General features: G+C 32.5%; 2 protein-coding genes across 3 annotated transcripts; both read right to left on the reverse strand.

The window, feature by feature from the left end:
* Positions 1–4,902: 4,902 nt before the first annotated feature.
* Positions 4,903–7,604, reverse strand: LOC108342110 (uncharacterized). The gene is made up of 3 exons (XM_017579816.2): positions 7,448–7,604; positions 6,400–6,482; positions 4,903–5,280 (listed from the first exon to the last, which is right to left on the reverse strand). Exons 1-3 carry the CDS (start codon positions 7,524–7,526, stop codon positions 5,251–5,253), a joined length of 192 nt encoding a protein of 63 aa, XP_017435305.1. The 5' UTR covers positions 7,527–7,604; the 3' UTR covers positions 4,903–5,250.
* A 1,924-nt stretch (positions 7,605–9,528) lies between these two features.
* Positions 9,529–12,667, reverse strand: LOC108343585 (uncharacterized). Of its 2 annotated transcripts, XM_052878806.1 has the most exons (4): positions 12,431–12,667; positions 11,957–12,004; positions 10,404–11,164; positions 9,529–10,247 (listed from the first exon to the last, which is right to left on the reverse strand). In XM_052878806.1, exons 3-4 carry the CDS (start codon positions 11,135–11,137, stop codon positions 9,764–9,766), a joined length of 1,218 nt encoding a protein of 405 aa, XP_052734766.1. In that variant the 5' UTR covers positions 11,138–11,164; positions 11,957–12,004; positions 12,431–12,667; the 3' UTR covers positions 9,529–9,763. The 2 variants fall into 2 exon arrangements, with proteins under 2 accessions (XP_052734766.1, XP_017437436.1); XM_017581947.2 differs by lacking the exon at positions 11,957–12,004 and having other exon boundaries at positions 12,431–12,665.
* Between the last annotated feature and the right edge of the window lie 3,030 nt (positions 12,668–15,697).

Genomic DNA, 15,697 nt, shown 5'->3' on the forward strand with positions numbered 1-15,697 from the left:
AATCTTCTACATATTTTTTTAATTTGGTCACTTCTCCTACAGGAAAAAAAACAATTATAAATAAAGATTTTTTTTTTATTTGGTGAAAGATGTAAGGTCCTGGAAACTATAAGGACTATTAGGCCTTATTTTCTGAGGCAGCCAGGTCCAAAGGGCCAAGGGCACCATGACCTTAGAAGGAGTTTCTTCATTTTCTAACTCTGAGCTCATTTTCCAGTTTCTCTTTCTTTCTCTAAACTCAATTTTCTCTAAACCAGCTCTGTCATCTCTCTACCATCACTCAGAGTTGAACCGTTGCATTTTGGTTTAGGTGGTGTCCTTTCGCTCACGGAGCTGAGAGCTTCATACCCATCCGATTAGATTTTCATTTGGACGGGTAAGTTGGTTTCTACTCTCCTCTTGGACCTAGGGGATGCAGCTTTAATGTTGCATGCAACTGGTTGTACTCCTTTTTGGTTCTCTGTCTGTTCTAGCTCTAAGAGCTGTGTTGTCCCCACTTCAGTGTATTGTAGGGTCTTGTTGGGTGTTGGTTGTGTAGCTATCAAAGCCTTTCTATTGTTGTGAGCTATACTGTACTGTAACCACAAGGTAAGGGGAGCTAGACATTCTTTGATTTTATTGTATGGTGTGCATGTGTGATGAAATCTGTAATATTCTGCTGTTTGGATTATATGTTAAGTTTTGAGTGTATCAAATGGTACGTATTGTTCATATGTTATGAAACTGTGTTGTGATGTTTGGAATTGATTTGGATGGGTTTGGAATGGTTATAATTGATCAATTGGAAGTGAGTGAAGTGTGAAGTCTGTATAACCTTGGTTGGATAGGAAATTTGGAGTGTATATAGTTCTTAGGTCACTTTGAGAGGAAGTGGGATAGTGAATTTGAGAGTTAAGGGTCTAGGGCTCTTGTAGTCTGTTGGGACAATATGGGGAGGTTATTTGTGACTTGTTAGAGTCATCAAACTGATCAAAACAGGTGCAAAATGGTTGAATCGAATTTGGGTCCCTAAGTGGTTGAAATTGGCGTTTTAGAGTTGAATTTGAGTTGTAATTACTTTAGAATGGTAGTAGGAAGATTTTAGATCATCTAGACAAGTTTAATTAAGTATAAAATATAAATTAGAGGTGTTAGAAGTTGGGAAAAATGATTAGAAATGGTAAGGGGTGTGTGAGTTGCATAATTTAGCAAAACTTACATTCTGCAGATTATGCAGACTCGCTAAGCGAATGTTTTCGCATAGCGAGTCCTCGTAGAGGGGTGCTCTCTGTGTGATCATTCGCACAACGAGTTGGTGCGCTGTGCGAATGGCTAGAGAGGGTTGCCCTCTGTTTGGTGATTCGCATAGCGAATCCGGGCGCCGTGCGACTGGGGGTTGCCTGAGAAAAGGCTAAATTAATTCGAATAGTGAATTTGGGGCGCTATGCGAGGGTTTAGGGTGTGATAATTTGTATTAGAATTTTTAGTTTAGATAGCGCACAAACTTGGTGCATTATGCGAATTTTAGATGTCCCCTTATCAGGAAAATTCGCCCAACGCATCAAGGGTGGTGCGTTGTGCGACCTGGTTCAGTGGGTTTCACAGTTTTGCTCATCTGTTTGAGCTGTTTGATGTTGTTTGACTGCCAGGGTGTATGTATGTCTATATAACTGATTTGGGTGGCTTGATTTTGCAACATGATTGAGGGTATGTGTATTGTATGTGAATTATAGTTTGAAAGTATATATGAAACAAAGTTGTGATTGGCATAAGTGCAACAAGTATGGTTAATGGACGTAATTCCATGGATCTCAAAGGGAGGTCACATGGTGGTGCCCTATAGTGTTGGACGTAATTCCATGATCTTCAAGGAGAAGATTCATGGTGGTGCCCTTAATGTTTAGAATGATTTGCATGGTAGCTCAGTATTGGGGGTTTTCCTGACGCTCCAATGGTCTTTCATTCTCAAGTAGAGAGGATTGATCCATGTGGTGAGGAGTAGCAGGAGGTCCTAGTCTTGGGTGCTTCTAGTATGACCCAAGGTGAGTGATAACGGACTAACCTCGTGAGTGTGGTAGGGTGAAACCCATTGGCAATGGCTTTGCAAAGCAGTAGAGGCCACCACGAGTGCATAACCCGCCATAGCTCGGCAATCATTCTAGTCCGGACGAGTCAAGTTTAAGTGTAACAAGTCAAGTTTGTATGGTCTAGTATCTGTATTTAACTGTCTATTGTGTATGATTGCTATAACATGACTTTTATATCTAGCTCACCCTTGCTTATGTGTTTGTGTTTGCTTGGGTATGCTTTCTTTTGCAATGATCATCTATTTGGATGTGAGCAGAGTCGAATGAGGTGCCTATGGAGCAGGCTTTGGAGGAAGACGATGTTGCTGCTTAGTCTCCTTAGGGTTCTATAATTGTTTTTTTGGTATTTGGAATTACTATTCAGTTGTTATGAATCCACCTGTGATTCTTACCCTTTTGAAATACTCCATTTGCTTAAGTTTTAAATTCTGCCTCGTTTTGGGATGACTGTAAGCTTAACTTTATTTACCGTCTACTCTAACTGTTCTCTCTTATTTAAATGTGGACTTACTATGTTATATGTTTATATATAATCTGGGATGTTACAAAAGATAAAATATGGAAAAAAATTTCGAAATAAAATTAAAAAGTAACTTCAATATCTCATATTTTATGGAAAAGACAATAAATAAATAAATTTAGCTTTAAGAATAAAATGAAAAAAATGCATTTCCATGACTTTTTTCTCTCTATACATCCTTCATTTATTATTTAATAAAAACATCACTCATATTTATTTTTCTTTTTTTATTAAGTAGACCATGTATTTACTTATTTTATTCCGTTTCATTCTATTTCCTGTTTCCTACCGAGAAACTGAATGTTCAATTTTTTTTATTATTGCAAATTTCAAAACATTCAAATAAAACAATAATAATAGTTAACTGCAACTAATAGGTAATTGATGATAAAAATATTTTCTTAAATAAATCTATTTTAGAATAATTTACACAATAAACTCTCTCAAATTTTATTTACACAAATAGCCCGTTTGAGAGAAATAAAAGATCCCTGTGGGACACACTATATTTTAGTATGTATAAGCGAAAAGAAAATTTTCATTTTCTGACACTAAATGGATTTTATATCCCAATAAAAAAATTAAATTCACAATTGACCCAAATGGTGTTGGTGTTCTGGTCTATATAGGTTGAAAGTAAACAAAATACTATTTTAATAAAAATTATAAATGTGAAATATAAAATCTAACTAATTATGTTTTTATAATAAATTTAGATATATTATATTATTTTATTTTTATTTTTTTCATCTTTAGTTAATTTGTTATTATTTTTTATTTATATTTTAAATTTAATTATTTTTATCATTATAAATAGAATATACTGTATATTTAATATAAGAAAAATTAGTCTTATATAGTTAGTTTTTCTTAGAGAAAAATATTTTTGAGGCTTTTGTCATTACACTTGTTGCTACAACGGTGTCGTCCATTGACGTTGTTCCTGTCGAAGTTCTAGTTTCGATCAAATGATTTTGATTGTCTTAGTCGGTCGTTCTAAAAATTTTGTATTTCAACACATGTGTCTGAGTACCTCAATCCTTCTATCTTAATTTCAGTTCTCTATAGTGTCTTTTTCACTGACGTCCACTATCGGCGACCTTTGTCCACCGTCGTTCCCCGTGAGGAGAGTTTGTTTCTAGGTGCTTTGATGAATAAAGGAGATCATTCTTTTGAAGAGCCAGATCTTCCACCTTAATTGTCTATCATCAACGCGCCATCATTTCCGCTATTTGTTGTGGGAGAGAGTATATTTCTATCTGGTACAATGTAATCCCTATAGTCTATCTTTGTCTGGCAATACATGCCCCATCCATTTATGATGACAATCTACTCCTTGCAGTCTATTGTTGTCTGTCATTTCATTACAGGCCATCATCTGTTGTTGATAGTAACCTAGTCCGGTGTAGTGTGTCGCTTTCAGCCATTGTTGGTCATCATCCACTACTAATGGTAATCTCCTTTATCAAACTCATCTTAGTTGAAGTTTCGCGGTTGTCCACCGCTGTCCAATATTATTTTCTATAGGTTTTTAGGATTTATCTCTCTTGTTCATCAATGACTTCTTCTGCTATTGTCTTTTATGACCTCCCTTTTATCACCATTGCATTTAACTTGTCCGTATATGTTTTTTCTCCATTGACAAAGATGACTTTTGTTAGTTTATTTATAATCGTGGTGGTCCTTCAATGATGATCTCTTTATCCACTAAATGTCAACAACGCATCAACAATTTGCAAGAAGTATATGGAACAATCTCCCAGATTTGTTCTTCAAGAGAGTTTTCTTATTGTTATTTCGTCTTCTATAATTTATATACACAAGCTTGAAATGGAATGTTAAATATATTATTTTTATTTTATCTTTAATTAATTTTTTATTTATATTTTGAACTTAATTATTACTTTTTTTATATTATAAATAGAGTATCATGTGTATAACACAAGAAATTAATCATATAGTGTTTGCTATATTCAACAATAAGCAACAAATTGTGTATATTTTATTCACAACATATATTATAATCACATTTATTTTAATAAACCGTATTGCAGATATGATTACTTAAAAAGAAATGATGTATCGTTCCAAATATCATTATATCCTCAGTTCGAATTTCGAATAAAACTAGAACCATATTTTTATGTTAAAAAATTGTAATTAGAAAGTCTTTTGCATCAATACATGACATAAAAATCTTATGGATGAGTTAAAATATGCTCATACATGTGTGATTGCTAGTTAGCAAGAACGTTGCTAGAATGCTTTTATTTGCTTGGGGATACTTAAATTATCAGTATTCAAGAGAACCGCCTATACCTCGTGAAGATGTTATAATGTTTCAATATTTAAATGCCAACCAAAATAACATCCATGAGTTTACCTATAAAAAGATCCTTCACAATTGATCCATGGAAACAGTTCAAGGTATCATATTTTCTAGTACAGCAGAATTAATCAAGCGGCAGAAATAACTGATATTTCAACCCACTCATAACTGAAATTAATGAATTGAAACCACTGACTGATTCCGGAACAGATGAGACCGTCAGACAGGGAACCTAATCCAATATTCCGTAGTCTTATTTCTCACATTGACAATTAAAATAAGTTCAAACAAGCATGTCAGCAATTTTTCCCTTGCATCTCTCAAGTAAATCACATTTACTTTTTACCAGTCATACCTGCAACCACCTGCAATAAACGAGACACCAATATCAGGAAACCATTAATGTGGTATTGTTGGTGGCGAAAAGTCCTTATAGCATTTCTAATGATCAACTACGGTGGGATTGCATCTCAAATTTCACATTGGATTTTAGTACTTCAATGTCTCAGTATCGATTCAATGAACATAAAAAGGATGCAATGGTCTCAGGTTTTAAGGATGGTTAAGAGTGATAGTTTATGGACATATGTCTGAATAATATTTTCAAAAAACACTTTTTAAGATCACATAAGAAAAAGTAAAATTAATTTCTTCAAAAACTAAAATGAAATTATGCATAGTTACTTATGCCTGAATAAAAAAAAATGGTCATTTGTCTGAATAATGTTTTCAAAAAACACTTTTTAAGATCAAATAAGAAAAAATGAAATTAATCTCTTCAAAAACTAAAATGAAATTATGCATAATTGCTTTAAAAAGTTAACACGAAAGAAATTATATAAAATATCTTGTAAATAAATTAATTTTAACGTAATCAAATTTATTTAATTTTTTTGGAAGTATTCATAGGAAAAAATTATCTAAAAAATACTTTGTATAAGCTACGATTTTATATCAGAATTGTCGCGCAATTGTTTCAACGGCAATAATACATACGAACTGGCTCTAGAGTTTAAGAGCGACCCCTTATGCAACTCCCATTAGCTCCCGTTAGAAATGTTCTTATAACCCTTCAAAACGAGCAATTCTTGCTACTAACGGAGGGTTAACATCCAATGCGGAGGGCACAAAAACATCATGAAGGTTTGTCTAATGTTGAGCGAGAGTGGATGAAACGAAAGTTAGGGATGGTTTTCAAAACGCAGATCATACGTTCTGATGCTGAAACTCGGTTGTTTCAAAACAACCTTTTATTAGTTATACATTCAGAAAGAAGGGGACGGAGTATTCTCTCTAAGGACATCAGTAACAACTGAAGCTTATCCTGGACTCTGGAAATTTAAATTTTAGGAGATAGCGCCACCAAAAACAATTTTAGTATGAATAGTATTATTACTTATCAGCGATGAAACAAAAATATTATTTAGATTTATGGAACTACTTGGATTTGAAAACAGTGTATTTGTGTCAAAAGCAACACTTACATCACTTAAAGCAGGTTGAGGAGGTTGCTTGGTTGCCTGATATGAATCCAACATGGGTCTCACAACAGCTGGAAGAAATAGACCTGCGGGGGATTACGCGGCAAGATAAGTGATTAGCCTGTCAGTAGAAAATAACTATGACCAAGATATGCACAATTTTAAACTAATTCTAATTTTGAGTAGACTCATTACAGAAATACACTGGTTATAGATAACATTAATCAAAAGAAATTTTAAAACCAGAGGCAGAACTCTCACTATCACTCTGCCCTTCCAGACACACCAGGGGAGCCAAGAGAAAGGAGCCAAGAACCACAAATAGAACGTTATGCTTTTATTTTCGGCCCTAATTTTTTAAAAGGATATTTAAAGAGCAATTTGAATTCGTCCCTATCAGTCAGGCAATTTTATCAAATAAAAGCAGAAAAGATTCAGGCAATTGGATGCACAAACTTCAGACTAGAACAATTTCTTCAATGTGATTCAAATGGTGCATGCCAAACTGCAGGTAGTCCTATCATATAAAAGCATAACATATTCAAGCAAATAAGATGTTAGAAAGACAGGAATTATTTTAATGATTGTGCCAATTTGAATTAGCCTGATTAAAGGAGGATTAAGACTCACGATAACAGTTTTCTGAACAGCAAAAGTAAAAAATCTAATATCGCAGGCATCAAATGCACACTGAAGTCACACTAAAACAAACAAAACGAGTAAAAACACATATAAAAAGAAATTTCACAAGCACAGTAAATAATCTGCTAGGTCTAGGAGATACTCATCTAATTAACAATAGACAAGCTGAATGTCCAGGGTATTCTGACAGATAGCGAATCACATTAAAATCTACATCCAAACCGTTGAAATACTGGCACTTAAAGTTCTATAATTCTCCAAAAATCCAGTGCAGAATTCATAAATCTCACAAGAATGAATCCCAAAATGTAATTGCAGATAGAAGATAAATCAGTCACCACTAATGGAGTTTCTGACATGAAATTATTCGCGAAAGGGGGATAGTTAAGATTAGGGCTTTTGAGAATACCGAAGCCAGCGATGAGACAGGAAGCGGCGACAACAGGCTCTTGAACGACGAACATCTTCAACTTCTCCATCACTGCCATTTTCGATTTCGTTCTTTCTTTCTCGTTTTCGATTTCTTTGCTTCAATTTAGTATATCTTCTACCTTCTTCTCGTGTGGGTTTTTATTTTTATTTTTTTCCTTCTCAATTTTACATTGCTGAACCTACACGGCCCATCTATTCTTCTGTGTAGCATATTGGGCCGGTAATGGGCTGTTAATGGTGCCAATGAGCTGCACCACCCTACATTTTTTTACATATCAATATTCCAAAAATAACATTTTTCAATAAATTTTGAAATTTGTTAAAGCTTTCGAAAAATCTTTTAACAAATTTTGAAATTATTGAAAAAACAAATATTTTAACAAATTTCAAAATTTGTTGAAAAAAAAACTTTTAACAAATTTTGAAAGTTGTTAAAAAAGTTTTCAGAAGTTTCAAAGATTTCAAAATTTATTAAATATTTATATATTGTTCAAAAGATTTCGAAATCTGTTAAAATATTTTTTTTTAACAAATTTTAAAATTAGTTGAAGAAAATAAGTGGGATATAAGATTTTTTTAATGTTAGAATTTAAAAAAAAATGTGAAAGTGCAGAGAAAAATATGAAATATAGTGTAGAGAGAAACACTCTACATTGAGCCTGCAATGGAGACCCAGACTGACAGAGGGAGCCTACCTTCTGGAGTTGTATATTGTATTTATGCGAAGGTAAGACGATTTGGAAGGAAATATATTATTGGTCAGGGGAAGAAAACTGTTCAACATTTCTTTAGTTTTCCTCTTCATGTGACGTCTACAATGTCTTTGCTTATAATTTTTGGACAGATTAAATATAATTAACAAATATTATGTCAAATATGTTAGGTTTATGAATCCAAATGATAAAGACTTTATCATAGTTTCAGTTCTTTCAATGAGGGCTGTACCTTTTTAAAGAAGAATATTAGTAGCACTCTCTTGAACATATTTCTAACACACTATTATGAGTTAACTTTTAATAAGAATTATAAAATTAATAAAAATGCTTATAGAATAATTAGGAGGACTCACAATTTTGTAAATTCCAATAAATTTTAACTTATGTATGTATACAAAATTGTATTGCTAGTATATCTGTCCTTTAAAATTAGATCGTTTCAGATTTTTCATCCTCAAATCATTTGGACCAATTATTTTAATTTATTTTTAAAATTATGTAAGTGTAGCATTGCTATTCTTTCCTTTATTTCTAACAATCCTCAAATTATTATTTTCTATTCAAATGTTTGAATGTTTACAATGTAGTCGTGGTGAAATACAATTTTAGAACTTCAAAATCATAAAATTTGTGAAGATGTGAAGACAAGAAAGTTAGAGATTTTTTCATATTAGATAAAATTTGATGCTTAGTTTAGTAAATCTTGAATATAAATTTTATTAGAATTATTTAATCGATTTAATTCACATAAATTGAGTAGAAAATAAATATTTGAGTTATGAGTAGAACATAATTAACTACAGAACCAAATTCACTATTAAAAGAAAATTCTGAATTAGCTAAAAATTCTGTAAAAGATTGAAATTAAGCATAATGTTTTTTTTCTTCTTATAAAAACTTGTATATTTCACTAGAAACAATCTAGGTCAAATATAATTGATCCATAAGCTCAATAATGAACTACACATAATGCAAGCTAAAAAAATAAATTTATATTAGAAAATTTATAGTGACAATTAATTGTCAATCTAAATTAATGAAATTGTTGGAGCCGTCCATTGACTAGACTTGGCCAGAAAAGTTAGTTTAATACAGGTAGGATCCGAGAAAATAAGAACAAATACATAAAACCAAGATATCGTCTTATAAATTAAAAAGATTGGATACATAATACAACAAACTCCATTACTACGAAAGATGTTAACCTTTCTCCTCAACAAAGAGTCATCTCCATGGAGGGAGGTATCTAAAGAAAATAGCTCAATAAAGAATCTACAAAATTTTGGCAGTTAGTACCTACAAAATAGCTCAATAAAGAATCTACTTCCCATGGAGGGAGGTATCTAAAGAAAAATAGCTCTTTCACATTATCTACACAGTTTATGTACATCATCTCATCAACAAAACAGATTCAATACCAAAGCACAACTTATAATTTACAATAGAAGAAGCACTAACAAATCTACAAAATTACATACATATCCGGTAAAATAATTGTAGCCACACTCCCTGGTAACCAAATTGCCTTTGTTCATCAATCTATATGACAAGCAGGGCTACGATTAAATCTTACAGAATTATGAACGAGGCAACATCCAACCCATTGTCCATCCCAAAAGCAAGCCAGCTCCTACAAGACTCAATCCTAAAGCAAAGGCAACAGCATATGTTGTAATATCACATTTTGCATTGACTTGCCTTTCTTGTTTGGCATTGGATATTTTCTGTTTCCTCTTCCGTGAGATTTTGCCTTCATAGGACATCCATGGAAGAGCCGCTGGAAAGAGAGTAGAGATTGGCTGATCCTTGTTCTTAATCTGACTGCAAAGTGTTTCGAGCTGCAGCAGTTGTAACCATTGCTTATAGGCAAAAAGTTGTGAGGCCTGTTTAAAAATGAGAGTAACAATGTGCTCTTTGTCTGCGTAGGCCTTTTTTGCTGCTTCCTCTGCTTCCCTTGCACGTGTTTGAGAGTGACACAATGCTTCCATTAGTTGAGCTTTGCTGGGATTTTCATCGAAAATCGGTTGACTCCTTTTTGAATCCTCATGCTTTGGGGTATCACTGCAACACATGATGCAGGGACAAACAAATATTATTCAAATAAAAAGCACAAAATGTGCATGAATTCTCGAGTAAAAGAAAAATAAAAGAGTAGCAGAATAAAATCTATGGTAGAATATATCATTATGCAGTAAAATGAAATCAACAGCAAAATACCTTGAACATTTATCAGAAGCAAAATATAAAAGCCCTTCACGGGCAGAAGGCTCTTGGTTCTTATGCATCAATCCTGAATCTAAACTTCCCGTCCTTGTTTTGCAATTATTCATGCGTGCACATGGGTATCCTCTAAGATGCTTCTTCTGTGGTGGGGGAAGATCACAATTTTCAATGTGGTTGAGTGATTTCTGTGAAACAAACGAAGCTAATTCATCCCTATCTGTAGTCCGCCACCATGGCTCGGCTTTATCACTTTCAATCCAAGAATAATCTGATTCCAATGAAAATTCATTACTTTTCTTGGAGGATTCTGAGCAGCCAACACATTCAATGTCCACTATCTCATGTTTTGCCATCACATTCATTAATTCCTGAAATTCTTGAGAATTCTTACTTACATCACTAGCTATCAAAGTTTCTACCTCTTCATCTAATGCATTTAACTGTTCATATGTTAGACCCTTTTGACACCCATAATTAGGCTGCAAATGCAACCACCACCTAGAGTCTGGTGATAGATTAGAAACTGATGACTTCCTGTTAAAATGGGTAACATTAACTGCAGTATGATCAGATTCATCCGCTGTACTGGCAGGCTCAATATCAACCACTTTAGATGTTGCACATGAAGATTGGCAACAAGCCAACTTGGGAGCTCTCTTTGCATCTTCTTGGACAAAGCAACGATTTGCAGTTCTCTGCCACAGAGCCCTTGCTTCTGCTCCTGCCATCGTTTATCTATTCTTTCTTCATACTTACTGAACAAAATAGAATAATTAGTAGTTAAAAAGCCTACACTTATACAACATTTACACAAAAGATAAAAGAAATATGCAAGAAGGAATTCATATAATGGTATATTAGAAGCCCAAACTCTGAAGTCCAAACACACTCTACGATGTTTTAACAACATGCTCAAAGCGAATGAGTTCCAAGGTTTGGCAAGCAACCCCAACCACTCAATTTTGTTGTTAAAGAATAGTATATGTATACCCTAATTTTATAAAAAAAATATAAACTTAAATATTTAAAAATATAATTATATATGCTAAAGTTTGTCCATTATTGACTCCTTCCCTAACTCGTTTCTGCATTTGTCCCTGATTGTAACTAAAGGCTATGTCCGAGTATACCTTCATTTTTGAAATACCATCTTTGTCATAAGCAAATACATTTACATTTCCCACCTATTCAACCATGGACAGCCTACGTCAAATCCACAGCATATTGATGTTACTTAAGCCAAGTAAGCAGCAAGGTTTTTATAGCAGGAACAAATCTGACTCTTCTTTATTCAGGGAACGATAACTAACCATTTAGAATTCTGTTATTATTAGGAAACCCACCCAGTGGGAAAACTCAGAAGACTCATTTGTTAATTTTCATTAAATAGTTCTCGTATTCGGTTTCTTTTAATCTATCCCCAAAGGAAATACAATAACAAAAGTCAAATAATGTCGCAATAGCCAGAAATTATTGATAGAACATGCTTCCAGTGTATGTGTATGTGTATCTAAATCACCAAACCTGTGATGCAAATAACTAAAAACCTGGAAAACGATGGAGACCACCATTTGAACTGAAAATGTAAACGTACCCTGCATAAAAGAGGGACGCAAATTTCACAAAACCCGTTACAGACTTTTGGGTTTTGCACATGCGCTCACCAAATAATATAAGTAGTTCAAAAGGGCGGGGAAGATATAATACAGAAACTGAAAACCCTCTTGCGCAGCAGTGCCTCTCCAAGGCTCCAAAACAGATAAAAATGGTCAAACCCAACCATGTTCATAACAAGCATATAAATCAGTCAACACCAAAATGAAATCTGAAGCAATTGAAGAAAATGAACACAAACTCCACAAATTTGAGCCACCAAAAACACGTCAATTGCTAAAATAAGTACAGACATACATATTACTAAAACAACGACCATATCCCGGGACTAATCACACAAAATATGCAAACATACGAAGAAATTGAGACGAAAACGGAGAAAAGAGAAAAGGATTGAGTGAACGAACCAAGTAAGAAAGCGGAAGATCACAGATGAAGGTGAATGAAGGGATGAATGGATCCAACTGAATGAGCGAGTGAAGAAGAAGAAGGAGATGATGCTATTTGTTTTTTCGTTTTCGTTATCATTCTACTACTCTATGCTGTCGGTTTTCTCACACACCCTTTTTTCTGCTCCGTCATGGACACGATAACAACCCAAGTTTAGGACCACAGCGACGCCGTTTTCGGCATTATCTCTTACTACTTACGCAGTCTTTGTCAAATGGTTGGTGTGTGCGCTTGGCAATGGTGGCCCCACGGGAAATCAATCTAAAGAGGTTTTCATGTACGCTCCGATAGTGACACGTGGCAGTGAGCGCCAAAATCAAAGGCTGATTATCTCTCCAGCGGGCCATCATATGATAAGAATTAAGTAAGCAGTCTTATCTTTCTTAGATCACAAGAGTGAGCTTTAACTTTTCTTTTTTCCTTTCTTATTATAATGAAGGTGCACAATGGCATTGGAAAATCCCAATCCTCTAGGTATGCCAAACAGCATTTCGGCCTGTCCTAGGAATTAAATATTAATTAATTTGGTAAAGATATTATAAATTCTAACTTTGGTGGTCTAGTTATGAAATTTGTTCACCAACAACTTATTTTTGTAATTTTTCTACTTATTATTTGTAGGAAATTAACTTAAGATTAATAAATGAAAAAATTGGTAAATATGCATGATTATTGATTTACAAAAGTATGGAGTAACAGTTAATTATTATTGATTGAGGTGACGGAGCATTATGATAAAAATTGCATTAGTTGGGTGGGTTTATAAAACAATGTGCTTGCGTTAGCTTAGAAGTTTTGTTTTATGGTGGAATCCAGAACTAATAGTAGTAAATAACAATAACTGCGATATATAGCAAGATTTGTTCACTACGCATGCAGTAGGTGAACATGAATATATATATATATATATATATACACACACACATTCGCCTTTCAAATAATTTAGGTTAAGCATTGTTATCGACTTTGACATATGCTCATGTAGTAAAAATAATATATAAAATATAAATAAATTATATCTATAAAAGAATCTAAATAAATACATGAGGATTAGTTAATTTATTTTTAATTATTCGGATTAATTTATTAATTTGAAAAACATCATAAATAAAAACAATTAGAATATGATTGTTTATTCTTCAAATAATTTCGATAATCGGAATAATGATAACTATTTTAATCAATTTAAGTAAAAAAACTAAAAGGAAGAGACTTTATAAACTTAAAATCAAATTAATAGAGAAAAACAGCAATTTTTTAAAAATTTCCCTCAATCGTTTTCATAACTGCATATCAATAAAACAACCAAAAAATAAATGAGAGATAAATTCATTACTATTCTCACACAAAAAAATACATAAAATATAAAATCATTTTTTTAACCCTCAAATCAATAGATAAATGATTTTATGACAATTTCTAAATAACTAAAGTTTTAGACAACGTTTAACCAAATTAAATTCTCAAACTAATTCACACATTTCATATTAGAAGAGTACAATTTTTTAAGAAACCACACTAATAAATAGATATTTATGATTTTATTTAATATTTAATTTTAGATTTTTAATCGAATTTTCATGTTTAAAATATTGATTTAATTATGATTTATGATAATTGATTTAATTATGATTTATGATAATTAGATTTATTGAATTTATGAAATAAAAATGTATTAAAAATAATTTTTAGTCACATTAATATTTAAAAAAACATTGATATTTACTGGTGCATCTTTAATTAAATTATAATTAATTCAAAATGTAAAAATAAATTTTTTCAAGTTACAAAATAAAATAAAAATTAGCAAATTATGATAAATACGCTAATAATTTTTATTTTACATTCTTCTTATCACTATCTATCACTTTTAAAATTGACCAATCAAATACTATCACATGGCATAATGCTAACACTCAAAACTTGACCAACCAAAATGAGCCATATATATATATATATATATAGATGTATAAAGCTTTTTCTTTAAAATTGTTTATTTTTATAAAACCCTTGTTTGATTATGAATATGCATATTTGCATAGTATTATATTTATTATTCGTATTATGGGATAGTTGTTACCACTTAATCCCACAAAAATATAGTAACTTTATAAGATGCTTGATTTGTTAAGATAGGTGAAATATTCTATTAAAAGATATTAGGCAATCAAATATTGTGTTAGTTATAATTTAGATATTATTATAATTTGTGGAGATTTGTGCACCTCTCATTTCTTTAATAGATGAAGATTATAGGATCCTTAAATGTATATATATAGTACTCTACTCTTTGAAATAATACATCAAAATTATTCTTTAAATCTTTTATTATGGTATCAAGAGCCAACACTGATATCCTCTAAGATATAGGAATCAGTGCTTTTTTTTCATTAAATATTTCTGATGGCTTCTTCTGATGACAATCAATCGGAGAAACATGATTCTGTAACTTCCGCTGCTTCCAAGAGTTATATTTCTACGGCTGCCGGATTTGTGACCAAGTCAGGTATATCTAACTTTGCCCTTAATCTTTCTGTTGTTACTAAGGATACTGATTGGATAATTGATTCGGGTGCTACTGATCATATGACTTGTGATCCTCATATATTTACTAATTTTTCCTCTAATTGTTCTAAAACTGTTATTATTAATACCAATGGGGTCTCATCTCCTATTGAAGGTATAGGTATTATATCCCTCTCACCCTCCTTATCGATTCCTGATGTTTTATTTGTTCCTACATTAAACTGTAATCTCATCTCCGTCAGCAAGTTAACCAAATCACATTCTTGTGTTGCCTTATTTTACCCAATCCATTGTCTTTTTCAGAACATCCATTCCAAGGAGAAGATTGCTAGTGGTAGAGAGAGTGAAGGACTGTATTATCTTGAAAATGTCTCATAATCAAACCATAAAAAAGGATTGACTTGTCTTGCGAACGATCACATACAAGATAAAAACAAAAAAGAAATTTGGTTGTGGAATAGACGGTTGGGACATCCTCTTTTGGTTATTTAAAAAAATTATTTCCATCACTATTTCATAAATGCAATATTTCTGATTTTTTTTGTGAAACTTGTGTTTTGGCAAAAAATCATCGTGTTGTGTTTCCTTTAAGCAATAACAAAACTAATTTTCCTTTTTCACACAGATGTTTGGGGCCTTGCCCCGCAATCTACACATAATGGAAAAAAATGGTTTATCAGTTTTGTTGATGATTGTAC

Source organism: Vigna angularis, chromosome 6 (assembly GCF_016808095.1).
Source record: "Vigna angularis cultivar LongXiaoDou No.4 chromosome 6, ASM1680809v1, whole genome shotgun sequence".
Classification (NCBI taxonomy): domain Eukaryota; kingdom Viridiplantae; phylum Streptophyta; class Magnoliopsida; order Fabales; family Fabaceae; genus Vigna; species Vigna angularis.

Bases quoted from the DNA above. Each gene is read 5' to 3' on its own strand.
- LOC108342110 (XM_017579816.2), bottom strand. From the start codon at position 7,526: ATGGCAGTGATGGAGAAGTTGAAGATGTTCGTCGTTCAAGAGCCTGTT. The intron at 6,483-7,447 runs GTATTCTCAAAA...AATCCCCCGCAG, and splicing joins CTGTCTCATCGCTGGCTTCG to GTCTATTTCTTCCAGCTGTT. The intron at 5,281-6,399 runs GTAAGTGTTGCT...CGTTTATTGCAG, and splicing joins CTCAACCTGCTTTAAGTGAT to GTGGTTGCAGGTATGACTGG.
- LOC108343585 (XM_052878806.1), bottom strand. From the start codon at position 11,137: ATGGCAGGAGCAGAAGCAAGGGCTCTGTGGCAGAGAACTGCAAATCGT. The intron at 10,248-10,403 runs GTATTTTGCTGT...CATGTGTTGCAG, and splicing joins GCTTCTGATAAATGTTCAAG to TGATACCCCAAAGCATGAGG.